The 21,682-nt window shown below is 37.4% G+C and overlaps 5 protein-coding genes across 11 annotated transcripts; 2 read left to right on the forward strand and 3 right to left on the reverse strand.

The window, feature by feature from the left end:
• Positions 1-97: 97 nt before the first annotated feature.
• Positions 98-4,225, reverse strand: NHX4 (sodium hydrogen exchanger 4). Of its 4 annotated transcripts, NM_111512.3 has the most exons (15): positions 4,064-4,225; positions 3,494-3,697; positions 3,294-3,412; positions 3,124-3,221; positions 2,971-3,030; positions 2,841-2,887; positions 2,558-2,752; positions 2,445-2,491; positions 2,286-2,352; positions 2,106-2,206; positions 1,911-2,012; positions 1,635-1,836; positions 1,453-1,536; positions 1,156-1,352; positions 548-1,069 (listed from the first exon to the last, which is right to left on the reverse strand). In NM_111512.3, exons 2-15 carry the CDS (start codon positions 3,665-3,667, stop codon positions 1,051-1,053), a joined length of 1,512 nt encoding a protein of 503 aa, NP_187288.2. In that variant the 5' UTR covers positions 3,668-3,697; positions 4,064-4,225; the 3' UTR covers positions 548-1,050. The 4 variants fall into 4 exon arrangements, with proteins under 4 accessions (NP_001327379.1, NP_001327378.1, NP_187288.2 ...); NM_001337651.1 differs by having other exon boundaries at positions 98-1,352; NM_001337650.1 differs by having other exon boundaries at positions 98-1,352; positions 1,453-1,836.
• Positions 4,226-6,201: 1,976 nt separating this feature from the next.
• Positions 6,202-8,409, forward strand: TLP9 (tubby-like protein 9). Of its 2 annotated transcripts, NM_111513.4 has the most exons (5): positions 6,225-6,826; positions 7,062-7,149; positions 7,253-7,382; positions 7,456-7,623; positions 7,715-8,373. In NM_111513.4, exons 1-5 carry the CDS (start codon positions 6,536-6,538, stop codon positions 8,178-8,180), a joined length of 1,143 nt encoding a protein of 380 aa, NP_187289.1. In that variant the 5' UTR covers positions 6,225-6,535; the 3' UTR covers positions 8,181-8,373. The 2 variants fall into 2 exon arrangements, with proteins under 2 accessions (NP_001326702.1, NP_187289.1); NM_001337653.1 differs by having other exon boundaries at positions 6,202-7,149; positions 7,715-8,409.
• A 77-nt stretch (positions 8,410-8,486) lies between these two features.
• Positions 8,487-10,005, reverse strand: AT3G06390 (Uncharacterized protein family (UPF0497)). Its single transcript, NM_111514.3, has 3 exons — positions 9,600-10,005; positions 9,371-9,497; positions 8,487-9,277 (listed from the first exon to the last, which is right to left on the reverse strand). Exons 1-3 carry the CDS (start codon positions 9,857-9,859, stop codon positions 9,065-9,067), a joined length of 600 nt encoding a protein of 199 aa, NP_187290.1. The 5' UTR covers positions 9,860-10,005; the 3' UTR covers positions 8,487-9,064.
• A 1,053-nt stretch (positions 10,006-11,058) lies between these two features.
• Positions 11,059-17,132, forward strand: CHR11 (chromatin-remodeling protein 11). Of its 3 annotated transcripts, none has more exons than NM_001202898.2 (24): positions 11,059-11,415; positions 11,623-11,754; positions 11,850-11,956; positions 12,068-12,180; positions 12,384-12,481; positions 12,572-12,751; positions 12,834-13,055; positions 13,252-13,386; positions 13,469-13,751; positions 13,829-13,902; positions 14,013-14,233; positions 14,310-14,397; positions 14,476-14,569; positions 14,646-14,834; positions 14,922-14,956; positions 15,066-15,142; positions 15,241-15,330; positions 15,429-15,498; positions 15,605-15,659; positions 15,750-15,808; positions 15,895-16,060; positions 16,179-16,357; positions 16,453-16,668; positions 16,763-17,132. In NM_001202898.2, exons 1-24 carry the CDS (start codon positions 11,218-11,220, stop codon positions 16,850-16,852), a joined length of 3,171 nt encoding a protein of 1,056 aa, NP_001189827.1. In that variant the 5' UTR covers positions 11,059-11,217; the 3' UTR covers positions 16,853-17,132. The 3 variants fall into 3 exon arrangements, with proteins under 3 accessions (NP_001189827.1, NP_187291.2, NP_001189826.1); NM_111515.5 differs by having other exon boundaries at positions 15,753-15,808; NM_001202897.1 differs by having other exon boundaries at positions 11,125-11,415; positions 14,646-14,840; positions 15,753-15,808; positions 16,763-17,037.
• Positions 17,133-17,163: 31 nt separating this feature from the next.
• AT3G06410 (Zinc finger C-x8-C-x5-C-x3-H type family protein) lies at positions 17,164-20,068 on the reverse strand. Its single transcript, NM_111516.5, has 7 exons — positions 19,590-20,068; positions 19,340-19,503; positions 19,091-19,156; positions 18,834-18,959; positions 18,430-18,744; positions 18,044-18,343; positions 17,164-17,949 (listed from the first exon to the last, which is right to left on the reverse strand). Exons 1-7 carry the CDS (start codon positions 19,678-19,680, stop codon positions 17,623-17,625), a joined length of 1,389 nt encoding a protein of 462 aa, NP_187292.2. The 5' UTR covers positions 19,681-20,068; the 3' UTR covers positions 17,164-17,622.
• Between the last annotated feature and the right edge of the window lie 1,614 nt (positions 20,069-21,682).

Raw genomic sequence — 21,682 nt, forward strand, 5'->3', positions numbered from 1 at the left:
CATGCAAATAACACTTGAGTAATTATATGTAGACTACTAATTAATTTCGACATAAGTTTATGTAAAACACCAGTTTTTTATGATTATTTTTGTCTTAATCTTGAGACGTGTTTATGAACTGAATGAATGTATTACTTTGTGAATTAACGTATTTAAGTATAGTGCATTATTGCATAATTCCTAAAATGCCACAAGGTTAGAGGCGCATGCATGTGAGTTACTGCATATGCTGGCCTCACGGCTAAAAGCAACAACAAAAAAAGGTGCCTTCTTTTCTTGTCCCACACTTTATCTTATTTCTGGGGTTTCAAAGTCTCAATATTAAAATTAATAATATCTAGGTGAGAAGAAATATGTAAAGGACGTTTCTTGTTTTCACATTATAGGGTTTTATGCGTGAAAGATTGTATATGTTACTATAAGGTTGATTGATACCCACTCACTTTGTCCTTATATACGTGCAAGCATAAAAATAAGATTAGATTTCTCAAAAGTTATATTTATATATAAGTTATCAGTTTATTTGTATATTGTCAACAAGTTTCTTGCAAAACCCAGTAATAAATTATGAACATTAGAAAGATTCGTGTCCCTTTGTTTTGTATAAGAAGTACAAGAAAGTGTACACAAACTTTAGATTAAAAAATCTGCTCACGTCCCACCAACGCAAACTCGAATCTCCAAACGCAGACGCTAACGTCTGCATATGAGCTAGGTGTACTCAAGTCACCCCTATATCAGTCCCTATTTACATGGACAGTTACAATTTTTCAACAAAACCACAAACTCAAACAACGAAAAACGGACCGGCTTTACAAAATCACACCACAAACCAAAAAATCACACCGGGCAAATAAGAACTCACATCCAAAACCATTATACCAAAACTGGAGGCAAAAAATTAGAGCCGGCCCATGTTGCGTCTGCGTCCAACAACGCCAAAAAACGCGATCAACAAGTCAAAGATCTTACTCATGTCATTATGGTCATCAAGGTTCGCCGTTTTGTTCCTTGTTTTCTACTTCTTCACTCCATTGCGGAACACTATTCTCAATGGGTGAACCTGGAACTACTGGTGAAACGCCTCGGCCACCAAATATGCGACGCATAACTGCGTTATCGAATTTCCTCCAGTAATGATGAATGGCCCTGGACGGAGATTTCCAGAACATTCTGAAGCTAACATGTTGTTCAGGGTCGTATTCTGACTGGCCTTGGGTACTGAGCAACGGCTCATGGAGGATCGGATCGTGGAAAGAAGATCTTAGTGTGATCTGCAGCGCGGTCGTGGAGGACTGTTTTGATGAAGGCTGCAAATGTTTGACTAACGGTTTGGTTAGCAATCCAAACACCTGCAAAAAAGGTTAGAGATTAGGTTACGTGTTGGATAGGCTAAACCCGATTTGACTTCAGTAGGAAGCAAACCGGTTTGAACAAAGTGTTGAAACGTACCACAGTACTGAAAAGAACAACAGTGATGGTACTGGTGATCATGATAGCGTTCCCAAGAACCTTGGTGTGTCCTGAAGTTGTGAACTATGATGTAACAGAGAGAAGAGATTAAGTCATGGGAACTTATTAAAACCCAAAGATCACTTTTTTATCTTTGTTTCTTGTAGTTCACGGATCAAAACCTGGTTATAAGCAAGAGCCATTGACACTGCACCACGCATCAGACCAGCCCACCAAATGGTTACTTGTTTCTTTAAGTCTATTTTCTCATCCGGTGAAGACTTTGTTAAATTGGACAAGAAGGAAAGTGGAAACACGAACGCGGCGCGACCCAGAAGAATAAGCCCAAGAAGTATTGAACTAACTCCAATCGACTGACCAGGACTGCCAAAATTGTTAAACAATATTATGAAAATGAAACAAAAGATATTGATGTATTATCACACTCTAAGTCTCACCTGTTGCGTACAACGTCCCATTTCTCGATATCGAGAGCGTCCATTCCAACGTAAAGGAAGATAAAAATCTCAGCTAGAAATGACATTGCAGCAAAAGTATGTCTACGCCAAGAAAACGTATACAGTTTAGTCAATCAAGCACAACAAATTAGTAGAGTTATTTTCTAATTATTGGGAGAAGAAAAAGAAACTTACTTTGTAGTGACCTTGGATTTATCTGTAACATTGTGCCATGTATAGTGAGACATAACAATCCCGCAGAAGAACACAGTCAAGATAGAGCTCAAGTGGAATAGCTGCAAAGGATATATGTATCATGTTTTCATTTTCTGTTGGAAAAAATGTAACCAAAACGTTTCAAATTTTTCTTATTACCTCTGCCAACATATATGATAAGTAAGCCAATAGCATCATAAGTGCAACTTCACGATCAGTAGAGTGCCTGATGTTACAAAACAAAACAAAAACAAAGCAAAAGGATTATTAAAGAAAGGGTAAAATCACATTTTTAACCATCAGTAGATACGAATATACCTTCCTATATAGAGCTTCTTGATAACAAAAGCACTGAGCAATCCAGCCTAAAAGAAAACGAGTGAGAATTTTTCGGGTTTAGAAATTTGAGGAGCGGAGAGAAAGAAACTTACTGCAACACCAAGTGCTGTGCTTAAGATAAAGAGGTAAAAAAAGTTTCCAGCAAACTCCAAAGCTATGGCTGAATTGATATTTGTGAGGTCGAATCTCTGTATTGCATTGAAGAGCACGACCGATGTGGCATCGTTCACTACACCTTCTCCAAAGACAAGACTGTACAAGAGAGGTGTCTCGTCTTGATTAAGCACCTAGATTTAACAAAGCGTGCAAGTTAATTTTTGATTAGAAAATGTAGTAGAATAATATCTTTGAATGTTTCAGAAAAAAAGTTCTTACTTGCAAGGTGCAAACAGAGTCTGTAGCAGAGAATATTGCTCCAATGGCTGCAAAATCATCAGTACAGATTTAAACAGTATGAGACTTAATGAATAAGAACTTGAAAAGGGTTTTCTTTGTTTCAGGGTACCTAGATAGTCCGCAATGGTAAGATCACCGATATTCATTTTCTCGAAAAGATGTTTAGCACCTAGCCATAACAAAAACAAAACCGGAAACATCATCAAAATATATGAGACTCATGATATTGAAATGTGGGAGTTGATTGAGATTGGTTTTTTACCAAATGAGATGATAACAAATGAAATGAGAGTTCCAATAGCACCAAATAACATAATGGTCATGAAGTTGCGAAAAAATTGCTTCTTCTTAACCTGAAACCTGTAACAAAAAAATGTGTTACTCAATTCCGACTTTCAATTTTTCATGAAATTCTATATAAAAAGAACTTACCCTGCGTTGAATATAATTGGTGGAAGAAGATAAATAAAGAAGAGATCTTCACTAAACACAAGAATCCTTGAGCTTTTGCCTCCACTTATAAGCAAGATCACAATCCCAGTACACGAACCCTATTTTTGCGTAATCCAAATTTAGAATGTTTCTAAGCAATGTGTTTAAAGATTTGGGGAAACAAAAAAAACGAAGCTTACAATGATAAGAGCAGTGATTGACTCGTTCATCCACCGAGTCTCCTCAAGCAAGTGACCAAGCACGATGCAAGCACAAAGCAAAGCTACGAACAAATTCATGGAGACGACCGATGCATGATCAGAAGCGAAAAGAGCCTCTGTTTTTTCCAGCATTGTGCTTAATCCGATCACCATTTCCAAATCTCAGCTTTAAGAGTATATTTCCTATATATATGTAAAAAAACACGAAGCGTGATTTGTGGAATTTAGATTTCTGATTGAATTAGTATCTAAAATTGTATAGTTTCCTTCTTTAGCCGCCGAGAAAAATTCAAATCACTAAAATTCCTAAATAGGGGAATAATAAAACATTCCAAAATCATAATGTTCCAGAAGAATCAAAACCCTGGAAAATTCCAAGAAAATTTGAAAATTCCTTTAGAGTTTGTGTCAGGAAACATGTAATTTATCAATCTTCATCAACAAGAGCTCAATTTATCACCTCCATGAACAGTAAAAGGATCTAAATTAAAAAGCATCCACAGAAATGTTTTTAAGAAAAAATCGATAAAGCATTCAAACACATATTACCTGGCAGAGTTATGACGAGATTCGAAAGATCGAATGATTCAGTTTGGTCGTAGAGAGGGATGTAACAGTTCTGTTGAAGGGACAGCAAAGAGACGATCGAAGACGAGAGACCGCCAAAGATGGCGTAAATATATAAATAAAGATTTTTTTTGCAGAGAAGCCAAGTGGAATAGAGAGAGGTCAACGGCTTTTAAATCTCATATTAGCTAATCTCCATCGTCTATTTATCCATCTCAAGAACTTTATTCCAATTAAACGGTTGAGATGATTTTGTTACACCGTTGTTATGACCGTAAGTGGAATTAGCTCATTGGTTATCATGTTGTCGTGTAAAAGGAGTATCAAAAAACAACAGAGGGGAACACGCTTTTATTTTTCTTATGACCAAATGTAAATGATCTTAGGATTATTCTCTTTTTAGGAATAAAACTGAATAATATACTGTTTGTACTGTATTCTTTTTATGGCACCGTATTACATAATAGCCAAATACTTCCTTAACAGAACTAAATTACGTACTTTGAATGATAACCAGTTTCATAAACTGACCCCAAAATATTTATTTGAATTATATTAATTGTGATAGATGGGGGTTGTTCTTTCTTATGTCATTCGACGTTTACTTGATAATTAAATATAAGTTGGTCATTTTTTAATAAGGTTTCCACGAATCTCTGATGAAAAATAAATACCAAATAGAGAATTTCTTGGTAATCTACATATGTACTAATTAATAATTATGGACTCTTTTTTTCTTGGTCGTTTTTTTTTTTTTTTTTTGTCATGTTTTCTATATGTACTAATTTTTGGGTCTTGATTAAAATATTGGATGTAAAAAGAGTACTTATTCATCTTCATCATTACAAGGAAATAGCTTTTGTAATATGAATAATTAGATAATACTAGTCGCCCAGATGTTTGTTTGTTCGATTTTTTCTTTCACTGTTCTTATTCTTTGCACTTACAGAGAGGGCAAAAGCCAATTCTAGTGTACCCATTTTGGGGGTCAACATGATTAAGGGTTCATCATTGTACGTCTCGATTTATCCTTTTTCATCGTGTAAATTCCTTTCATCTTCATTATTTTGTTAGAGATGCAAAATTTGTATTCTAAATAAGAAATCAAAAACCATCTTGAAACATAAAAATAGGTAGTTCAATTGTTTGAAGACCAAGAAACTTAGAATTCAAGGCTAAAAGTTCAATTTTTCGGTAAGGGTAAGAAAAACATGTACAGGGCAATAGAACTAGTATAAATTCTTAGATTACAGGCATCTAACATATACACGAAACAAAACAATGTAGTTTTATGATTTTTTGGTAAACTATTGTTTTCAGTTTATTGTATTAATATCTATGAACGTTGTTAACATGTCCGATCCATTGAAAAGAAAAGAAAAACTAGAGAGTTTTTCAAAGCTATTGGGAGGCTTAACTGGTTGGTCAAATGTGAATGAACCAATCCCATGGTACATGGATATTGAAACATTAACAGCAGATTAGTTATAGTAGTGGGTCAAACATGTGACCCTTTAGTTTGGCATTTTGAATGCCTCGTGGTCTGCTTTTGTGTCTCTCCGATCTACATTATTATTATCTATTTACTTTTCTTTTAAGACGCCACACATGTTACATGTATATGACATATAACTATAATACATGTATAAATAAGTGTTGACAATTGGAAATATTTCAGCCTCATACTCATACAGTGAAAAGTAACGAATCTATAGTTTAGCTACTTGGATTATTTAGTTTTGTTTTCTTAAGAAAGAAAGAAGAAAGAAAAGGAATGTAGAAGAAGAAGTAACGAATGATGATAGATTGATAGTGTAAGACACATTAATGACTTCCACATTATGGCCGGTCAAAAGTATCTTTTGATTTTCAATTTTAGCTGTTACACAACAACAACAAAAAATAGATTCTGAATTAGTGATCAATGGTTAAAATATTTTGGTCATTCCTCATCTACGAAAATGAAGATTTGATCACCACCGAAACGTATACAGTAGTTGTTTTTTTCTTAATTTTATTGACAAATTCGTGCAATTAATGAGGCGGCTTTATCTAGTCTAGTTTTAGTTTATATAGTAGTGGATAAAACTAGTCAACGGATTATATGAAAAAATAAGTGAATTTAAGATCAAACTCATACCAAAAACGTCATGTTTATCATTTTTTGTTGTTGTTTTTTCCACACAGGTTTATCATCCTTATCCTATCAGCGAATAATAGAAGAAAAAGTACAAATTCTCTAATAAAGCGGTAAAAGCGTTTAAGAAGATGAAGAAGAAAAAGGAAACGCCTCCAAATCACCATTATTGTCCGAATCTTCTTCGCGTCTCTCACCAACACCACTTCTCCTACCTTCTTCTTCACACCAAATGATTCTCTCGTATAATATTCATCAAACCCAGATCATGTTTTCATCATCAATCATCTCTTAAACTCCTCTATAGATCTCACCGCATGACGTTCCGAAGTTTACTCCAGGAAATGCGGTCTAGGCCACACCGTGTAGTTCACGCCGCCGCCTCAACCGCTAATAGTTCAGACCCTTTCAGCTGGTCGGAGCTCCCGGAGGAGCTGCTTAGAGAAATCCTGATTAGGGTTGAGACTGTTGACGGCGGCGATTGGCCGTCGCGGCGAAACGTGGTGGCTTGTGCCGGCGTTTGTCGTAGCTGGAGGATTCTCACCAAGGAGATTGTAGCTGTTCCTGAATTCTCCTCTAAATTGACTTTCCCTATCTCCCTCAAGCAGGTTCTCTGTAAATTTTGATTTTTGAGTATAAAGTGATCGAATTGAAACATAAAGTTAGCTCCTTTACTTCATCTCATAACATATGACAATTCAGTAGCGTTTGCGGTCGCGTTTTAAGTGTTCTTGTGCTCAGCTCAACAAAAGCTTTTAGTCTCTTTGATCATTGATATATAGATAAACAGTTTCTTGGTTTTGTAAGCTGAAGTATTGGTACTTTTGAATGTATTATATGCAGTCTGGTCCAAGAGATTCTCTAGTTCAATGCTTTATAAAACGTAATCGAAATACTCAATCGTATCATCTCTATCTCGGATTAACTACCTGTAAGTCATCTCTGTTCTTCTTCTAGATTTATCAAGAAAGAGATTACTTCGTTTCTGAGTTCTGAAATTGTTAACAAGAGTCTCTTGTCTAATTTTCTGACAGCTTTGACGGATAACGGGAAGTTTCTTCTTGCTGCTTCTAAGCTGAAGCGCGCAACTTGCACTGATTACATCATCTCTTTGCGTTCAGACGATATCTCAAAGAGAAGCAACGCGTATCTTGGGAGAATGAGGTTTGCATATAAAGTTATCTTCTTTCGATATATAAGTATGCATGTTTCCAATTTTCTTATTGTTATTTGCAAGATCGAACTTCCTTGGAACAAAATTCACGGTCTTTGATGGTAGTCAGACCGGAGCAGCGAAGATGCAGAAGAGCCGCTCTTCTAATTTCATCAAAGTTTCACCTAGAGTTCCTCAGGGAAGTTACCCCATCGCTCACATTTCATACGAGTTAAACGTCTTAGGCTCTCGGTAAACAGTTTTTACATTCAAGTATGATAATGCTTCTTCTAGTCTTTTGACCATTCTGATTTTAACAGTCTTTTGAGGGTATTAATAACAGGGGACCGAGAAGAATGCGTTGCATCATGGATACAATACCTATGAGCATCGTGGAGTCGCGAGGAGTAGTAGCTTCAACATCCATAAGCTCTTTTTCCAGTCGGTCATCACCAGTCTTTAGGTCTCACTCAAAACCATTGCGCAGTAATAGTGCATCATGTAGCGACTCAGGCAACAACCTGGGAGATCCACCATTGGTGCTGAGCAACAAAGCTCCACGGTGGCATGAGCAGTTACGTTGCTGGTGCTTAAATTTCCATGGTCGAGTCACAGTGGCTTCGGTTAAGAACTTTCAGCTTGTGGCAGTTAGTGACTGTGAAGCAGGGCAGACATCTGAGAGGATCATACTCCAGTTTGGGAAAGTTGGGAAGGACATGTTTACCATGGATTATGGATATCCGATTTCTGCGTTTCAAGCGTTTGCTATCTGCCTGAGCAGTTTTGAAACCAGAATTGCCTGTGAATAATGAAGAGACTAACCTTAAATCACCTCCGTGTGCTCGTTGTTGTGGTCTGTAGATGGTGTAGTACTTGTCCAAAATCTCAGGAACGTTAATAGCTTTCTCTGGATTCTTTCTGACAATTCAAATCTATCTGTTGTATTTATTTGTCTTTCATGCAAAGAAGCGTACCAGAAATAGGCTACGATTACGTTTTTTTCTGAAATTTACAAACAAAATTAATTTACTTTGCTACAGGATTTAGTTCACAGGAAGAGGGAAGGTTTGTTTTTTCTTTATATGGAAATATTATCTACAGTGAGTCAAAAACTCCTTGGCTGCAGCATTCTCCTCTTCTTCTTGGCTGCAGCATTCTCCTCTTCTTCTTCCTCTGCTCGAAGATCATCTTCTGGTAGCTTAAACTGACTAAGGTTCCGGACAAACTCTGTGACGGCATGGAAATGATCTGGGGAAAAGAAAAGTGCTCTCCCATTCTCTGGTAAGTGAACAGATCTATCGCTGTATTTTCGTCCTTTAGGTTCTCTGTGATCCTCTCAAAACCGCCAAGGTTTGGTTCGGATGAGTTTTGTCCTGAGACGATGACTCCGTGTTTCTTGCAACAAGTCTTGATGTGAGCAAGCAATGTCTCAGGGCTCGAGAGAGATTTCAGTGATTGGTATATGAAGAGTTTTCTTGAATCTTAATTTGTTGTATATGAAGACCGAATTTTGGATAAAGAAGTTACATATTAGTATATTACGCGACAAGAGATACACGAATGCAACTTCGTACTGTATATAGAAACGCATGCTTTTACATTAATATAACATAAACAAAACAAATCAAGACACAGACAAACACGTGTGAACAAATACACAGTACAGGGAAAGGATGGATTTATAAGCTTTTGTTCATGTTCTCTTGGAGAGTGCTGACCAGATGGATAAAACTAGAAGAAGAAGTGAAGCAAATAGAGATAAGGCAAGCGAAGTTGCGATGTAACGACAAAACTTGTCGTAGACATTACAGATCTTGTTCCACCCAACTTCTTCGTTTCCTTTCAACGCTATGTACGCAACTCCTCCCGCCGTTCCCGTTGCAGACGCCAAAATCCCCAGCATCACCTGTTCATATATACATATTCCGGAATTATTACTTAAAACACCCTAATTAACATGGTATATGGAAGTTTCAAAGTTCCTTGTAAAACAAGTTACCATGTCTAACGAGGCTAGGTAAATGGAGAACTGTGCAGTGAACTCAGGTTTCAAGAGTAGAGAGATGGAGACAAGTGTTGATATGAGCGCATAGAAACTAGCTACCACGAGAGCAACCACGAAGTATCTGCATAGATATATAGCCAATTTAACACATTAAGTTTAAACTAGAAAACATTCCATGATTATGATCAAACATGGAGGAATTTAATTAATTAAAGAGACAAACATGAAAGCGGGCGAGTCATTGAACTCGGCGGAGACAGGAGCCGGAGACGAAACTCCAGGGAGCTGAGTCATCTCTGTCTGGTCGCTAGTCACCATTACTATAAGAGCAGTCAGAGTGGCGGAGAAAAGCAGAACTCTTGTTATAATGTCTATTTTACGACAATCTAGGAAACTGGCGGCTGATGAGGGTGGTGGTGTAGCCGACGCGGGAATCGGTTCAGATTTGCCAGTTTCAGGGTCAGGGTTCTCAGTAGACGCCATCAGATGATTCTATAACTCTTTTGTGGATTAGGTTGTGGTTAAGTTTGGACTGTGAGTTATGAAGTTGGCCGCTACATGAGATTATTTGTGAGTATATATATATAGATAGTCCCGGTGATGAGTTGTAGTTATTACCCACACGCCAAGAAACAAATTTATATTTATTTACACTATTCACTAATGTATATATACAGGAACATGAATATCAATTCATTTAATTTCTAGCTTGCATTTTTCATTGTTTAAAATTTCGAAATAGTTTTTGGAAAATTCACTAGATGTTGTAGTTTTATTTCAACGTTAACATATAATGTTTGTTACAACAAATTTTGCATGCATATCTATTTTTGATTAATAGAAAAATTAATATATTTCTATAGGTATAAGTTATGGATAATGTAGATATATACAATGGGAATGTGTTAGGCCAACCCCGGGAAGGTTGGTGAGGAAATTGGGCGACGGTAATCAAAAACAAAATACAAAAAAGGAGAGTAAAGAACAGTAGGAGTGGTTAACCAATCATCTGCATGAAAAAGGTAATTTTATACATGCTCTTAGGTATCACTTTGCTTTCTGCTTGTGGCTGCAAATCATGTAAATGGATATCTTATTTTATGTAAAAACATTAAACTGCAAGAAACAAATGTCCCAGTAGCATGACCACTTCAGCACTTCTCAAACATATTATAATGTTTTAACATGGATAAAGCTATTTCAGATACTAATCCAGTCGAAATAGAGTAGTTTTGTCTTAGCAAAATCACCAAACTTTATCTCTTGATACCAATACAGAGTGACTGCACAAGTCTGAGAACAACACAAAAAAAGTCAGACCTAACAGTAATAATATATATGAACTCATCATGATTTTTATTTCATATCTTAATAATACCTAACTGGTTTTAGTAAATCCAAATATATAAAATTAGAGATAGCTTTAACAAATTGGGGGCGATGATCAATCACAAAGATTAAAAATAGTGTAACTGGAGAATCTTTCTCGAGCAGCTCCAGCATAGTAATAAGTTGGGGAAAATATCGGGCTTGAAAGTGGGTCTTATGGGTCAGTCAGGCCCAACTATGATTAAACAAAGCCCAAATCGCGAATGTTCCAAAACAACTCTCTTGCTCAGGTGGCGGGTAATTAATTACTAATTCCCCGTTCGATGAAGCGACTAGTTACATCGTAGCCATATATTTATTCAGCTTAATCAACGGTTACAAATTACCCTGAAGCTTCGGTCGTTTTGCAATTTGTATCTAAAGTTTCACTTTTTTTTTAAAATCTTTATTTTACTTTCTCACAAGCGAAGCGAACCCTCGATCTCAAGGCGAAAGCAGATTTCGTAGCTTCCATGGCGAGAAATTCGAATTCCGATGAGGCTTTCTCGTCAGAGGAGGAAGAAGAGCGGGTTAAGGATAATGAAGAAGAAGATGAGGAGGAGCTCGAGGCTGTTGCTCGTTCTTCTGGCTCCGACGATGACGAAGTAGCCGCCGCCGACGAATCACCAGTCTCCGACGGAGAGGCTGCTCCCGTAGAAGATGATTACGAGGTAGCTGCAGGCTAATTTCGTTTTGATGGCTGTGATTTTTGAAATCTCAGTGAACTGCATCTTTTTTGTACTTGGAAAGTTGAAATTTCATTTAATGCAATGGATTCGGCGTTCGCGTCTTCCTTCGTTTGTTAGTTTTAGTCGAATTTTTGTTGAGTGAAAGTTCATTGAATGTCTGCGCATGGTGGCTCATTGTGGTATAAGCAGGACGAAGAAGATGAGGAAAAAGCTGAAATCAGCAAACGTGAGAAAGCCAGACTTAAAGAGATGCAGAAGTTGAAGAAGCAGAAGATTCAAGAGATGCTGGAGTCGCAGAATGCTTCCATTGACGCGGATATGGTGCGTTGTTTGAACTATATATTTCAGGTTTTTAGCTACTTTTCGTTCTCGTGCTTTTAAGTTCTGACGATTCTGAATCATTCCATGTGTTTTAGAACAATAAGGGAAAAGGGAGACTGAAGTATCTTCTGCAGCAAACTGAGTTATTTGCCCACTTTGCTAAAAGTGATGGATCTTCTTCTCAGAAGAAGGCAAAAGGAAGGTGTGTTAGATGCAATTTTTTCCTAAAATATCGGTTCATCATTGCTTCTAGCTTCAGAGTAAATATGATGAGCCAGGCCCTGATTTATGTGGTTTTAACTTCTACCTTCAGGGGACGTCATGCTTCCAAAATAACTGAAGAGGAGGAAGACGAAGAGTATCTAAAGGAAGAAGAGGATGGCTTAACTGGATCTGGAAACACACGGTTACTCACACAGCCCTCTTGTAAGTACCTGTATTTTGCTCTTTAGTCTAGGATTACTGTATATTAATCGTCTCTCTAGTCTCGAGCAACAAGTACAATATGATTGACATCTCCGTCCATTTGCGTAACCATACATATTTTTGTGACCTCACAGTTAGTATGTAGTATAGCGTAAATTACTGGGAAAGCTTGAGATTCATCTATTTTTCTTCTCAATCGACAGGTATTCAAGGGAAGATGAGAGATTACCAATTAGCTGGTTTGAACTGGCTCATTCGTCTTTATGAGAATGGCATAAATGGAATTCTTGCTGATGAAATGGTAAATAATTCTCCCCCAACGATCCAAGCAGAATAAGTTCTCTATATTCTGTCATGCTAATCATGAAACTTTTTTTTCCCTGTGGTCTAGGGTCTGGGGAAGACGCTTCAAACGATTTCTTTGTTGGCATATCTTCATGAATACAGGGGAATCAATGGTCCCCATATGGTGGTTGCTCCAAAATCAACACTTGGTAATTGGATGAACGAAATTCGCCGGTTTTGTCCTGTCCTACGTGCTGTGAAGTTCCTTGGTAATCCTGAGGAGAGGGTAAGTCATGAGCTGTCTGCCATTTCAGAATTTCATGTAAACGTTTATCCCAGGATTCTGAAATGTCTGCTAACTGATGCAGAGACATATTCGAGAAGACCTGCTAGTTGCTGGGAAATTTGATATTTGTGTCACAAGCTTTGAGATGGCCATCAAAGAGAAGACAGCACTTCGTCGGTTTAGCTGGCGTTATATTATCATTGATGAAGCGCATCGAATCAAGAACGAGAATTCACTCCTTTCTAAAACCATGAGACTTTTTAGCACCAATTATCGGCTTCTTATCACGGGGACCCCCCTTCAGGTGTTTGCTCTATCTTATTCTTGAATATTTGGACATTGAAGTTTTCTTTGTTAAGTTGCTTCTAATTGAATGTTGAAACAACCTTTCTTGTACGGCTCTGTTTGCACTCTTAACTTTTGCTTTTCCGGGCACTTTTAATATTTACCGTATAATGACTGTGTAGCCTGCTGTACTCATATTGTCCTCATATATGCAGAATAATCTCCATGAACTGTGGGCTCTTCTAAATTTTCTTCTGCCTGAGATTTTTAGTTCAGCAGAGACTTTTGATGAATGGTTTCAAATTTCTGGTGAGAATGACCAGCAAGAAGTTGTGCAACAACTGCACAAGGTATGGATGCACCCATTCCTTGCATTGAGTTTATTCTGTTCTGTGTGAGTCGTAGGTTAATTGCTTTCATGTATCTTTTTAGGTTCTTCGACCATTTCTTCTTCGAAGACTAAAGTCAGATGTTGAGAAAGGTTTGCCACCGAAGAAGGAGACCATACTTAAAGTTGGTATGTCTCAGATGCAAAAGCAATACTACAAGGCTTTACTGCAGAAGGATCTTGAAGCGGTTAATGCTGGTGGAGAACGCAAACGTCTGCTAAACATTGCAATGCAACTGCGTAAATGCTGCAATCACCCCTATCTCTTCCAGGGTGCAGAACCTGGTCCCCCATATACCACAGGAGATCACCTTATAACAAATGCTGGTAAGGCTAGAAATAAACTAGATCCTTCAGATTTCTGTGGAAGTTTTTTATGAAGCATCTCTATATTGTTATTTTAGGTAAGATGGTTCTCTTGGATAAATTGCTTCCTAAGTTGAAAGAACGTGATTCAAGGGTGCTGATATTTTCTCAGGTAAACGCTAATACAGAACAGCTGGATATAATGGTTTCTTACAGTTCATCTTCTCTTTTTCCTTTGTCTATGTAAAGTCTGAGCCTTATTCTTTTCTTTCCACATGTCAGATGACAAGACTTTTGGATATTCTTGAGGACTATTTAATGTATCGTGGTTACTTGTATTGCCGTATTGATGGAAACACTGGTGGTGACGAACGAGATGCCTCCATAGAAGCCTACAACAAGCCAGGAAGTGAGAAATTTGTTTTCTTGTTATCTACTAGAGCTGGAGGGCTTGGTATCAATCTTGCTACTGCAGATGTTGTGATCCTTTACGATAGTGATTGGTAAGTCTCTCATCATTGTCCACTGTAGTTTATGAACTTTCTCTTCACGTTTGACGAGTCTGGCATATTCTGGCAGGAACCCACAAGTCGACTTGCAAGCTCAGGATCGTGCCCATAGGATTGGTCAAAAAAAAGAAGTTCAAGTGTTTCGATTCTGCACTGAGGTTGGTCTCCTCTCCGTGAATTTCAAGTTAAAACAGCCATGAGAGGTTTAAAATTAATTATGTGTTGTTTGTTTACAGTCTGCTATTGAGGAGAAAGTGATTGAAAGAGCTTACAAGAAGTTAGCACTTGATGCTCTGGTTATTCAACAAGGGAGATTGGCAGAACAGAAAAGTAAGTGCGTTATACAGTGATTGCTTTATGCATTGGTTCATCTCTGACAGAATTGGTATTTATCTTAACTATGCAGCTGTCAATAAGGATGAGTTGCTTCAAATGGTAAGATATGGTGCTGAGATGGTGTTCAGTTCTAAAGATAGCACAATCACAGACGAGGATATTGATAGAATCATTGCCAAAGGAGAAGAGGCAACAGCTGAACTTGATGCTAAGATGAAGAAATTCACAGAAGATGCTATACAGTTTAAAATGGATGACAGTAAGGGTGTCACTTACCTACTATTTCCCCTATTAGGTTGTGTGAATATTGTAATGTTTTGATAATCTGTTGTTTTATTTGTTGTAGGTGCTGACTTCTATGATTTTGATGATGACAATAAGGTAACTTGTATATTTCTTTGCATAGTCTTAACTTTCATGTCATATCCCTAGCTTTGCTCTGCATTACTGATGATAAAATTTACTAATATATTTGTAAATTTGTTCATAGGATGAAAACAAGCTCGATTTTAAAAAGATTGTAAGCGACAATTGGAATGATCCCCCCAAGCGGGAGAGAAAGCGCAAGTAATGATTACTTCTGTCTTATACATTGTGCAGTCCTATTTTGCCAGTCTTCATATCTAAAAGAAACATCCCTTTTGTTTTATCTACTGTATCTTCAGCTACTCTGAATCTGAGTACTTTAAGCAAACATTGCGGCAAGGTGCTCCAGCTAAACCTAAAGAGCCTAGAATTCCGCGCATGCCCCAGTTGTGAGTACCTCAACAACCTCCATCTCATTGTTGAATGCCTTTTCCCTGTTTTGATGATTTTCTTACACTAGAAATCTAATTTATTGTCCCTCTTTCAGGCACGATTTCCAGTTCTTTAACATTCAGAGATTGACCGAGTTGTATGAAAAGGAAGTACGTTATCTCATGGTAGGCCTCTCTCAAAACGAAACACTTGATTCCTTTGATGTGCTTAAGAGCGAGTTTTTTTGCCTTATAAAAGCAACTTGCTTCTTTTTGTGCTTTTTGGTTTCAGCAAACACATCAGAAAAATCAGTTGAAAGACACAATTGATGTTGAAGAACCAGAAGGTCAAGCTTGTACCCACTTTGTTAACATGTACCCACTTTGTTAACATGTTTTTCAGCAAACCTATTACTGATTAAGAATTTTTTTGTTAGAAGGTGGGGATCCCTTAACTACTGAAGAAGTAGAAGAAAAGGAGGGATTATTGGAGGAGGCAAGTGAATATGTTTGATGTTAGAGTGGTCTTAGACATTTGATTTGGTAGGCTTTAATTAATTTTTTGTAATTGTCAATCTCCAGGGTTTCTCAACATGGAGCAGAAGAGATTTTAATACTTTCCTCAGGGCTTGTGAGAAGTATGGCCGCAACGACATAAAAAGCATTGCCTCTGAGATGGAAGGGAAAACAGAGGAAGAAGTTGAAAGATATGCCAAAGTATTTAAAGAGCGGTACAAGGAGCTGAACGGTAAGTAACACCTTTCAATGCTAAGTTATGCAGTGTTTTTACATGTTTCTAAGTAATTCCTACCTCCAAAAAGAGCTTATGCTAAGTAAGTTTATCATCTTTCCCTCTAAATATGTAGACTATGATAGAATCATTAAGAACATTGAGAGGGGAGAGGCAAGGATCTCTAGGAAAGACGAAATCATGAAGGCCATAGGGAAGAAACTGGATCGCTACAGAAACCCTTGGCTGGAACTGAAGATTCAATATGGTCAGAACAAAGGCAAGCTGTACAATGAAGAGTGTGACCGTTTCATGGTATGTCTTTTTCTCGTTTCCCTTTTTGCTGTTCTGTCTCATTAATTATATCATGAAGTTTTTGACTGTTGAGGAACTTTGGTGGTGAAAAACAGATCTGCATGATTCACAAACTTGGTTATGGGAATTGGGATGAGCTAAAGGCAGCATTTAGGACATCGTCTGTGTTCAGGTTTGACTGGTTTGTGAAATCCCGCACGAGTCAGGAACTTGCAAGAAGATGCGACACTCTGATTCGACTGATCGAGAAAGAGAACCAGGAGTTTGATGAAAGAGAGAGGCAAGCCCGCAAAGAGAAGAAGCTCGCGAAGGTAAAATAATGCAATATTTTCATGTATAAGGTTGTATTCTTTTGATTTGATTTCTTTAGGTGGTTAATGCTTTTCTGGTTTTTAATCTTTGAAGAGTGCAACACCATCAAAGCGACCTTTAGGAAGACAAGCAAGTGAGAGTCCTTCATCGACGAAGAAGCGGAAGCACCTGTCGATGAGATGAGATTATGTGTTTACGGATCTGTCGAGTCTTTGTTGTTACATATAGTTAAGCTAATGTTAAAAACATAGCAAATGGATTTCATTCTGCTTTCATGAATGTTTGTCCTGGTTTGACTTGGATTTAATGAAATGACTTAATTATAATTTTGTAGACTTCTCTTCCGTAAAGAAACTGAACAAAAGGATTTGAGGCCATTGGATGGCAACTTAGGCTGAAGCTTAAGCAAAAGTTATGAGTTTCTGAGGGATATATGAACAGACGATTTTTTCCACAATTTATTACTTCTTTGTTCAACGGTTGCATTTTATTTACTTAGAGAGGAGAGATCTGATACTTTTGTGGAAAGAAGATGTACATAGGCATTGTTCGTGCAATGTGCAGTGATTGAATGTAGATGTCATTGGATACAACTTACAAGAACGAGGAAGAGAAAATGTGTACACTATATCCGTTTATGCTTCTTTCTACGTTCGCAGACATTTTAAATTACTCCTCCAGATTCATGAAGGAATAAAAACAGGGGACTTCTGATGAATGTCGCTTGAATAAGGCCATTTATTAGTAATTCGTTATTCAAGAAAAATAAACAAGAGAGGAGAGATGGCCGTATGAGAGAATATATTATATATGGACAAATGGTCAATGACAGAAGCTTTAGTCTCTCTGCTTCCATCAAATCTCAGACCCCAAAAATAATCTTCTTTTCTCTTTTTTTCTTAATGTTGCTTAGTTCATGAAGAATTGAGAATATTTTCCTCTCTTTTTTTTTTTTAACTTGAAGTCTTAGCTTCTATGCTGCCACTGACGCTGGCTGAGTCACCACTCGTCTCAGCTGGCTCAGGACGGCTCAAGCCACTGACCATAGAAGAAACTGCAGGAGTCACAGCCTCTTTGGTGGGTTCATTGCTAGAGCTTACTGGAGCTGATGAGCCGCTGAGTGAGGATGATCCGATTGGGTATGGCGCCACGGGCATATCAGTTAGTGATGATGCAGACGGACTGTAGCTAAGCGAAGAACTCATTGAGTGATCAAACTTACACGCCGGTCCAAACTTGCAGATTCCGTGTTGAGCAAAGTGAGTGCATTGCGCTACGCCCTGTCAAATACATTGAAACGTATCATATCAAGACTCGTTGAAAATCTTATATTGGATCGAGTTTGTATCTCTAGAAAAATGAAAAAAGACTTACGGGACGAAGTGGAAGGCCAATGGAGCTGAGGACAATGCCAGTCTTAGGTGGAACTGCATCTACAGGATGATGGTATCGACACGAAGATCCGAATTTACAGTCACCAGTTCTCATGAAGTATTGACACTCGGGTTGATCAGGTCGCTGAGGAAACTCTTTTGAGGTGGAATTTGAAGAAGGCACAGATTGATATGTTCCTGTATATGCAGTCGCTGAAGGAGATAACGGCGTGAGTCCATAAATAGAGCTTGATCCAATAGACGGTTGAGTTCCAGGCGAAGGCATTGCACTTAAAGAAGCCTAAAAAGTCGATAGATTCATTTACAAAAAGAGTAGCAATGAAGAATCCTACAAAAGCGAGATAAAGGCTTAGAAGATGGATTTACCTGGTAAGGATTCCAACCAGAGTATGGAACCATTCCAGGAGGCAGAACCATTGGAGGACCGTAAGGGCTTTGAAGATATGAACCAGTTAAAAAAGAAGGCCTAGTCAAAACTAACCCATATTGTTGAGACGAAGGAATAGATTGAGATTGAAGTGTCGGATAAATAGTCTGTAGCTGCGGCTGTGGCTGTGGCTGCTGCTGTTGCGGCTGCTGAGGTGGACCCTGTACAGCGAGTGGCACGGGATGGTTGAATCTACAAGTCAAACCAAATTTACACTGACCGGTTCTCAAGTAATAAGAGCACTCTTTCTCTCCCTGTAATCAAAATTTTGAAGAGCTTTTAGAGATCATACAATACAATGTGGAAGCATCCACATAACCATTAGAGAGATTAGAAGACAAACCGGGCGTAATGGATATCCCAAATAACTTAGCGAGACAGGCGCAACGGAACCACCACCACCTCCTTGCCTAGGATGATGATACTTGCAAGAAGCACCGAATTTACACGTACCAGTTCGCATAAAATGCTGAGAAAAAAAAAAAAAAAAAAAAAAAAAGTTCACAGATTTCTCTTAAATAAACAAAAGCAGAGAAATTGAAACTGCATTGCTTAAAACCGGAACATAGTTTGATCAGAAAGAGATTCAGATAACAAAACCTGACAAACCGGATGTCCCATCCTCTCCGGTAAAGCTCCAGCTTCTCCTCTCACACCTCCAATAACCTAAACATCAAAATCAGAGCTTACAAAAAACTTCTTCTTAAGCATTTTGGTTTGTTTATATGTGCTTTAATTTAACAATGCCCAGTGACCAATTTAACGATCTGATCATCAGACTCTCAGTAGCTGATCTGAAATTGAAATTGGTGAATAAGGAGAAGAATCTGAAACTGAGAAATCATTTACCGCTCCACGATCTCGTGGGTGATTAAACCGACATCTTGACCCGTACCCGCAAACGCCGGTTCTCAAGTAATAAATACAATCAGGCTCGTCAGGTCTCTCCGGGTACGATTCTCCACCTCCTCCACCTCCGCCGCCGCCGCTCAACCCTAACCGCCACATCGGAGCTACAAAAACACGCATTTGAATCAGAATTCACAGCTCTAATCGCAGATTAATCCCGAAAAATCAAAACTTTAACAAGAGACATTACCTTCGACAGCGGTTTCACCACCATGAGAGGTCCATTCAAGAGATGGATCCGATCGCGACCCTTCTTCACCGGGGCGACCGTACCGCTCCATTGATAGACCCTAATCTCTACAGAGGGAGACAAATCCCTCAAAAGAGCAAAAGAAAGAAGTCTTTTTTTTTTTTTTTTTTGAGCTTTTGTCGGAATGTTAGAGCTCCGATCAAAGAAGAGTGTTGTGATTGTGAAAATCTGAAAAGGAAAAAAGAAGATCGTAGTTTCGCTTCAACACCACTCTCACTAGTCGCTTGATCTCTCTCTCTCTCTCTCTGCCTTCAAAGCTGAAAACTTTTTTGAACTAAAATAAAAATAAAATATTTTTATAATTTTCGGCTACGATTTTTATTTATAATTTCCCTGGTAACAAGTTTGTGTGTGTGTTATTGCTTTTTGGAAGTGATGGGGAAGTTTTGATCTTTCTTTATGCGTGGTCGCCTTTTTCGTGGGTGTTTTGCCGGTGGTGGTTAATATACGCGCCAAACATAGACAATTAGTGACCTCTCCTCTCCTCTCTCTCTTCTCTTTTTTTATTTTATTTCTTGTTTTTTCTTCTCTATTTCTTTTCCTTTTAAATACCAAAATATATTTTAAGAAAATGATAAATTTTACGTAGATATTTTTGTTGGTATATAAATAAGAATCTGAAATACAAATTATAAAGCTTGAAAATCAGGTAGAAATATTTTAGAAAAGCTTATTACAACAATCACTAGGCTGCCATATTTGGTGGTATGTACTTTAAATCATTGAGTCTATAAATTTCTATTTTTTGTTTAATTGTACATTCATGTATAGGAAAGGGACGTTGATTATTAGACTGTTAGATTTAGTATCGATAAAATACTGTACTTAGATTATAGGAAATATATTTTGTACTACAATTACTATATTTTAGTAAATTAATTGCTAATGAAGTTTTCTCTACACAATATCACATCGAATCAAAATGATTTTAATCGAAAATTACATTGGATTGTTTCTTTGTTTTTAAAAAGAATTAAAAGCGATTGTTTATTCTACTTTTTTTATTTTAATCAATGGACCACGACACGTCCATGAAGAAATTGGATTTATGGGTCAAATACAATTAAGGCTCCCACTACAAAATGAAAGTTTGATTTTAAAAAGCGATGAATCTCTCTACTTGTCAAGAAAAAATAGAACATGATGTCCATTTGAGCATGGGCAAAATAGTATTGTGTCACTGATATTGTTTGTTTCCATCCATTAAACTCCATTTTCCATAAATCTTACACGTATATACTAATTACTTAAGATGCAACTGTTACAAGAACAATGAACAACATGCCAATCGAAAGCCTTTCTTACAAATGATTTTGGTCACCCACTCACCAATCAATTAGTAATACAATTTTTTCCTTCTTGGTTATGAGTTTTCCATGGTATTTACAAACCAATGCTATAAATTAATTGTATTTTATGCGATTAAATTATTTTAAAACAAAGAGTACGATAGTTTTTTTTTCTCTTTTTTTGGTAAAATTTATGTCGAATTAACAAGAAGATATAAATATTTATTTTCATATCTGAACTCTGAAGTGAGAGATATTATTTTCCCAACCAAAAAAAAAAAAAATTGTATTCCCATTTTCTTAATTTGGATCTATTGTAGCGTCTGACGTTCAGTTGCTTTAGTCAGGCGCGTGGATGGTTTAGAAGATTATTTGAGAGCAATAAGACTTTTACATCACATAAAGAAGTCAAATTGGTTTGGTCATGACATGACCAATCCAACGGCAACACAAAGCATTAGGGTGATGATGACCAACGGTCGAGATCTATTCCAAAGTCACTGTCCATTTGAACTGATGACCAAACGAACCAGAGGGCTCATTGAGTGTAGTAGGTAAAGAAGCCCATTCTCTTCATAAAAAAAGTTAAGATTTAAACTAATAAGAGTTTTTGTTCCATTTAATGAGAGTTATTTTGAATAATGAGAAACCAAATAGAATTAAACTCAAAACATTGACATATCATATTAGTTTGTTTCAGTATGGTCACCATCTAATCAGGCCCGACTCTTGGGAGGTGCTGAG

The sequence above is a fragment of the Arabidopsis thaliana genome, chromosome 3, assembly GCF_000001735.4.
Source record: "Arabidopsis thaliana chromosome 3, partial sequence".
Classification (NCBI taxonomy): domain Eukaryota; kingdom Viridiplantae; phylum Streptophyta; class Magnoliopsida; order Brassicales; family Brassicaceae; genus Arabidopsis; species Arabidopsis thaliana.